The sequence below is a fragment of the Manis pentadactyla genome, chromosome 9, assembly GCF_030020395.1.
Source record: "Manis pentadactyla isolate mManPen7 chromosome 9, mManPen7.hap1, whole genome shotgun sequence".
Classification (NCBI taxonomy): domain Eukaryota; kingdom Metazoa; phylum Chordata; class Mammalia; order Pholidota; family Manidae; genus Manis; species Manis pentadactyla.
This window is the reverse complement of record NC_080027.1, coordinates 21,295,186-21,302,810: the sequence shown is the minus strand read 5'-3', so window position 1 is coordinate 21,302,810 and position 7,625 is coordinate 21,295,186. Positions and strand designations below refer to the sequence as shown.

The following is a 7,625-nucleotide window of genomic DNA, read 5'->3' as shown; positions in this document are numbered from 1 at the left end:
AAATGATAGTCTCTTCAACAGATGGTGCTGGCAGAACTGGATGGCTACATGTAAGAGAATGAAACTGGATCACTGTCTAACCCCATGCACAAAAGTAAATTCATAATGGATCAAAGACCTGAATGTAAGTCATGAAACCATAAAATTCTTAGAAAAAAACATAGGCAAAAGTCTCTTGGATGTGAACATTAGTGACTTCTTCATGAATATATCTCCCTGGGCAAGGAAAACTTAAACAAGTGGGACTATATCAAGCTGAAAAGCTTCTGTACAGCAAAGGACACCATCAATAGAACAAAAAGGTACCCTACAGTATGGGTGAATATATTCGTAAATGACAGATCCGATTAAGGCTTGACATTCAAAATATATAATGAGCTCATGTACCTCAACAAACAAAAAACAAATAATCCAATTTAAAAATGGGCAGAGGAACTGAACAGTTCTCCATAGAAGCAATTCAGATGTCCAACAGGCACATGAAAAGATGCTCCACATCACTAGTTATCAGATAAATGCAAATTAAAACCACAATGAAATATCACCTCATACCAGTAAGGATGGCCACCATCCAAAAGACAAACAACAACAAATGTTGGCGAGGTTGTGGAGAAAGGGGAACCCTCCTACACTGCTGGTGGGAATGTAAATTAGTTCAACCATTGTGGAAAGCAATATGGAGGTTCCTCAAAAATGCTCAAAATAGACTTACCATTTGACCCAGGAATTCCACTTCTAGGAAAAGGATGCAGCACTCCAGTTTGAAAAAGACAGATGCACCCCTATGTTTATCGCAGCACTATTTACAATAGCCAAGAAATGGAAGCAACCTAAGTGTCCATCAGTAGATGAATGGATAAAGAAGATGTGGTACATATACACAATGGAATATTATTCAGCCATAAGAAGAAAACAAATCCTACCATTTGCAACAACATGGATGGAGCTAGAGGGTATTTTGCTCAGTGAAATAAGCCAAGCAGAGAAAGAGAAATACCAAATGATTTCACTCATCTGTGGAGTATAAGAATAAAGGAAAAACTGAAGGAACAAAACAGCAGGAGAATCACAGAACCCAAGAATGGACTAATAGTTACCAAAGGGAAAGAGACTGGGGAGAATGGGAGGGTAGGGTGGGATATGGGCGCGGAAGAAGATAAGGGGTATTATGATTAGCATGTATAATGTTGGGGGTGGGCTTCATTATTTCTGCTTTGACCAGAGAAAGAGGTAATTGTGAAGCAATCATAAAATAATGAGCATTTTCTTCCTAACATATGTCAATTAGATGATGATAGTGAAGTATTCATACTCATCTTTGCTAAAGTTGGAGCTCTATTCACAGGAGAACATACAGAACCAAAAACATAATTAATGACATGCTTGCATAACACCAAAGCCCAAGGGCAGTATTTTCAGAGATTTAAGTCCCAAATGTCAGCTGGTAAAATAAAATGCCTCCCAGCCATTGTTCACCTACTGAGACCTCCTCATCTCAGGTAGGTTCCCGAGTCTCCTAAATTAACGAATATAGGAAAACCTGAGAGATTTTAAATGAATACTTTTATGCCTGCTTGCTCAATTTAATATTATCCTCCACTTAATTGCCACAGTGATATTTTCTTCTCAGAATTGAAAGATACTGACTATATTAGTATCTACAAAATAACATTTTAATTTTTTTATTTTAATCTAGATTCACTTGAAAGCCTTTACTCCTATCACTTAGCGAGGGTACACATGAATTTAAAGGTTTTAATTTGTCTTATTTCAAAAGTAGTTGTGGTACCATATTATAAATTACATGAGCAAACATCTACGTAAATTACATGCCATATTCACTTAGGTCTAAAAAAATATATCTGTGCCCCACATTTCAATTCTCATATGTCAACAGAAACACATACACATGCAAACCTGTGACACACACCAAGACCCATGCAAGGGAGAGAAGCCTATATATCTCAGAAGCATTTATTGTCCTTCATACCACTGCCATTTTTAGCAAAAAGACATTTAAAATCCAAAAAGATGCTAAAGTATGTGTTAGATTCTGTAGTTTTCACTTCTTATTATCACTGTTTCTTTGGCCAAGAGACTCCTTCCTCGGAACCCGACGACTCCACAAATGGGTAATGAGCATTGTGGCAAAGCAATATTACATTTCTAGAGTGAAGGTCAATAATGCATATTTCATGTCTCACCAACTATTAACAAGAACAAATACCAAAATCAGTAATACACTTTTTCTACTACTATTAGTCAGTTATGTGCTCATTGTTTTAGAAATAATTCAATGTTTTTTAAACCAATCATGTCTTTGAGGAACGTAACAATTGTAATCATTTTTTGAGGCCATGTGAATATTTTCAAGCATAGAATATGTTCTGTCTCTTATCTTACAGCCCGGCATTTCACATACTGGTGTCTCTTCAATATCAGTTTGAATATATGAATAAAAGATAAATTCATCCAACTTTACTCCCCAAGATAATGAAGGTACGGCTTACAGAAGAGCTTTAGAAAGTCACATACTTCATGACTGACATCCAGATTTAGATCAGTTTCACAACTTCCTCTCCCAGATATTTTTTGTTATTGTCATATAGATAACAATGCCTCTTTAAAGAGCAACTATTGACTGAGAAATATCCTGAGTATAAAAAGAAATTGCAGAAAGAAATTGTGTGCTGCCTTACAGATATTTTGTGAATGTCCAGAATCTTGTATCTTTCAGTTTTTTGATCATTTTCTCAACAGTTTAGGCAGGAAAAAAGAACCATGGATAATGGTAATTGCTCCTCGGTGACTGAATTTATTTTCTTAGGAATTTCCAATAATCCTGAGATGAAAGGGGCCCTATTTACAGCATTTATTCTTGCTTATCTTATTAACCTTCTGGCAAATCTCAGAATGATCATTTTAATTAGAATGGATTCCCAGCTGCACACACCAATGTACTTTTTCCTTAGCCACCTCTCCTTCTGTGACCTCTGCTATTCCATGGCAGTTGGTCCCAAGATGCTGGTGGACATATTTACCAAAATCAAGTCAATTCCCTTCTATGGCTGTGCTGTGCAATTGGGGATTTTCTGTACCTTTGCAGATTCTGAGTGTATGCTGCTAGCGGTGATGGCCTTTGATCGGTACAAGGCCATTAGCAACCGCTTGCTCTACAAGGTCAACATGTCCAGCACAGTGTGCTCCCTGCTCACGGCTGGGGTTTACATGGCGGGGATGGCAGATGCTCTGATACACACACTAGCATTCCGCTTATGTTTCTGTGGGTCAAATGAGATTAACCATTTCTTCTGTGATGCTCCAACTCTCCTATTGTTGTCTTGCTCAGATACACAGGTCAATGAGTTAATGATATTCATAATATTTGGCTTTATTGAAGTGAGTACCATTTCAGGAGTTCTTGTCTCTTACTGTTATATAATCCTATCCGTCTTGAAGATCCACTCTGCTGAGGGGAGGCTCAAAGCTTTCTCCACCTGCACCTCCCACTTAACTGCTGTTGCAATTTTCCAGGGAACTATGCTCTTCATGTATTTCAGGCCAAGCTCTGCCTACTCCCTAGATCAAGACAAAATGACCTCACTGTTTTACACCCTTGTGATTCCCATGCTTAACCCTCTGATTTACAGCCTGCGGAACAAGGATGTGAAGGAGGCCTTGGAAAAACTGAAAACTAAAAGGTGGTTTTGAGCAGTTGTATTAAACAGACACACACATAGCATGGCTGTTGTTTTTATAAAATATTGGATGACACAAGAGAAACGAGTTGTCTCAACTACAATAAAATGACTATTTGTTCTGAAGTCTCATCACGATAATGTCATTGTTCCCCATATGATGCTGTGTTATATGTGTCTAAACTTAAATACGTTACTCCTTCTTTGCAGAAAACTCTCCTGACCTTTGTAGTTCTGCCATATTTTTGTTGGTTTGTCTTTTCATTCAAACATTAGTTTATTACAGCAAAATTTGTTGTGTGTTTAATAAATGACCTGAGCATTTAGATGTTTTGTATCCCAAAGCACACCAGCAGTTTCTACACTAATGACACCTATAGCCTAGTATAGGGGGTGGAGCCAAGATGGCGGCGTGAGTAGAGCAGCGGAAATCTCCTCCCAAAACCACATATATCTATGAAAATATAACAAAGACAACCCTTCCTAGAATAAAGACCAGAGGACACAGAACAATATCCAGACCACATCCTCACCTGAGAGAACCCAGCGCCTCGCGAAGGGGGTAAGATACAAGCCCCGGCCTGGCGGGAGCCGAGCGCCCATCCCCCCAGCTCCCGGAGGGAGAAGAGCAGGCAGAGCGGGAGGAAGACGGAGCCCAGGACTGCCGAACACCCAGCCCCAGCCTTCCGGGCCAGAGTGCAGGGCACTGGATACTAGGAAAACAGGGCAGCAACAACAGTGAGCGGGCACTGGAGGCCGGGTGCCGGAGGACATAAGAAAAGCACGTGACCATTTTTTTTTTGCTGTTTTGTTTTGGCGAGGGCTTTTTGGAAGTCTTAAAGGGATAGGGCCCCCAATACTAGGGAAACATGGCAGCAAGACCGGTGAGCAGATGCCTGAGGCTGGCGCTGGAGAATAAAGAAAAACGAGCGGCCATTTTTTTTTTTTTTTTGGTCATTTCTTTGTTTTGGCAGGTGCTTTTTGGAAGTCTTAAAGGGGCAGGGTGGGACACTTAATCCAGAGGTAGGGAATCCGGGGATCTCTGGGCACCCTAACCCCTGGGCTGCAGGGAGCAGGGAGGCCCCTTATGGAGATAAATAGTCTCCAGGCCGCTCCCCCTCCAACGCGACTCCACCACTTTGGAGCAGAGGCCAGAACCAGGCCACGCCCACAGCAACAGCGGAGATAAACTCCATAGCAGCCTGGCAGGAAGCAAAAACCCTGTCTGTGCACAGCTTCCCAGCACAAGCCACTAGAGGTCGCTGTTCTCCCAGGAGAGAAGGGCCACAAACCAACAAGAAGGGAAGTTCTTCTAGCCGTCACTCGTCCCAGCTCTGTAAACTATTCCTATCACCATGAAAAGGCTAAGCTACAGGCAGACAAAGATCACAGAGACAACACCAGAGAAGGAGACAGACCTAAAAAGTCTTCCCGACAAAGAATTCAAAATAAGAATCATTAACATGCTGACAGAGATGCAGAGAAATACGCAAGAGAAATGGGATGAAGTCCGGAGGGAGATCACAGATGCCAGAAAGGAGATCGCAGAAATGAAACAAACTCTGGAAGGGTTTATAAGCAGAATGGATAGAATGCAAGAGGCCATTGATGGAATTGAAATCAGAGAACAGGAACCCATAGAAGCTGACAGAGAGAGAGACAAAAGGATCGCCAGGAATGAAACAATATTAAGAGAACTGTGTGACCAATCCAAAAGAAACAATGTCTGTATTATAGGGGTTCCAGAAGGAGAAGAGAGAGGAAAAGAGATGGAAAGTATCTTAGAAGAAATAATTGCTGGTATCTTAGAAAAAAAATTATCTTAGAAAAAAAATTGCCGAAAACTTCCCCAAACTGTGGGAGGAAATAATCAAACAGACCACGGAAATACACAGAACCCCCAACAGAAAGGATCCAAGGAGGACAACACCAAGACACATAATAATTAAAATGGCAAAGATCAAGGACAAAGAAAGAGTTTTAAAGGCAGCTAGAGAGAAAAAGGTCACCTATAAAGGAAAACCCATCAGGCTAACATCAGACTTCTCGACAGAAACACTACAGGCCAGAAGAGAATGGCATGATATATTTAATACAATGAAACAGAAGGGCCTTGAACCAAGGATACTGTATCCAGCACGACTATCATTCAAATACGATGTTGGGATTAAACAATTCCCAGACAAACAAAAGCTGAGGGAATTTGGTTCCCACAAACCACCTCTATAGAACATCTTACAGGGACTGTTCTAGATGGGAGTACTCCTAGAAAGAGCACAGCACAAAACACCCAACATATGAAGAATTGAGGAGGAGGAATAAGAAGGGAGAGAAGAAAAGAATCTCCAGACAGTGTATATAACAGCTCAATAAGTGAGCTAAGTTAGGCAGTAAGATTCTAAAGAGGCTAACCTTGAACCTTTGGTAACCACAAATTTAAAGCCTGCAATGGCAATAAGTACATATCTTTCAATAGTCACCCTAAATGTTAATGGGCTGAATGCACCAATCAAAAGACATAGAATAATAAAATGGATAAAAAAGCAAGATCCATCTATATGCTGCTTACAAGAAACTCACCTCAAACCCAAAGACATGCACAGACTAAAAGTCAAGGTATGGAAAAACATATTTCAAGCAAACAACAGCAAGAAGAAAGCAGGGGTTGCAGTACTAATATCAGACAAAATAGACTTCAAAACAAAGAAAGTAACAAGAGATAAAGAAGGACACTACATAATGATAAAGGGCTCAGTCCAACAAGAGGATATAACCATTCTAAATATATATGCACCCAACACAGGAGCACCAGCATATGTGAAACAAATACTAACAGAACTAAAGGGGGAAAGAGACTGCAATGCATTCATTCTAGGAGACTTCAACACACCACTCACCCCAAAGGAAAGATCCACTGGGCAGAAAATAAGCAAAAATAGTTTTGAATCAGCTAATAAAATTAAGATAAATGTAAAGAAAGCCTAACATGGATATAACTCGCTTAGGTGATGTTCGGGAAAGAGTATAGACCCTGCAGTACTCACCCAGTGAGGAACCAGGGGAGGGCCTCAGGGGCTAAGGAATAAACTGCTTGTTGCAGCCATCCTGGGTGTGTCTGCTCACTGGACACCTGATCTTGCAAGACCGCAATTAAAGCCTCGCTCCACTGTCCTCTTTGACTCCGTATCCAGTTACTGAGTTTGGACCAGTGAGAGTATTTCTCACACACATGAAGGCCCAGTAATGAAATTGAGACCCAAGGAAATGACCAAGCGAGGCAGATTTATACTTTTGAAACAAAGAAAGGAGAAAACTGAAGAATCTGTAGGGCAATGAAAATACATGTTTGGAACTTCCACTGGTAGGGATTCTAACAGAATTTGGGCTCGGGTATTAAATTAGTAGAAGTAACAAGTTCTCCTTATATAGCCGTCTGGGCTCTGAAATCCCTCTATCTGTGGATAAGGATGCCCCTTAACTCCTGGTCCAGGGAGGCAGCCCTTCACATGGGAGACTCATTTCCTGTTTTCTGGGTACCAAGAGCGAGGGCAAATTTTCTTTTGCACTGGCTTTTTATTAAGGAACTTTAATTTAAAGTGATCAATAATCAATATGCCATTGTGGCACATTTTGGGGCAGCATGCCCTGGGACCTACAGGCCCAGGGCAAAGAGGCAATGAGTTCAAATCACTGGCTAATGCAATCAGCATTAAACTGCCCATTTTCTCAAGGCTACCATGACCTCCTCATTCCTCAGAGTGACTGTCATGGGGATAAACCCCAGGGTGACAATGTATAGGAAAGAGAGAGAAATTTATCTGTTCTGGAAGAATGTCTGGATTTGGGTCATGAATATATGAAAATTCCAGATCTACACAACAAAGTCAAAACTGTGATGTGGGACCAACAGGTGGAGACAGCTTTTTC

At 40.8% G+C, this 7,625-nt stretch overlaps 1 protein-coding gene across 1 annotated transcript; it reads left to right on the top strand.

Annotated features, from left to right (window-relative positions):
• The first annotated feature begins 2,763 nt into the window (after window positions 1-2,763).
• Window positions 2,764-3,711, top strand: LOC130684696 (olfactory receptor 5W2-like). Its single transcript, XM_057506580.1, has one exon. It carries the CDS (start codon window positions 2,782-2,784, stop codon window positions 3,709-3,711), a length of 930 nt encoding a protein of 309 aa, XP_057362563.1. The 5' UTR covers window positions 2,764-2,781.
• The last annotated feature ends 3,914 nt before the right edge of the window (window positions 3,712-7,625 follow it).

Excerpts from the sequence above, each read along its gene's own strand:
- LOC130684696 (XM_057506580.1), top strand. The coding sequence starts at position 2,782 with ATGGATAATGGTAATTGCTCCTCGGTGACTGAATTTATTTTCTTAGGA.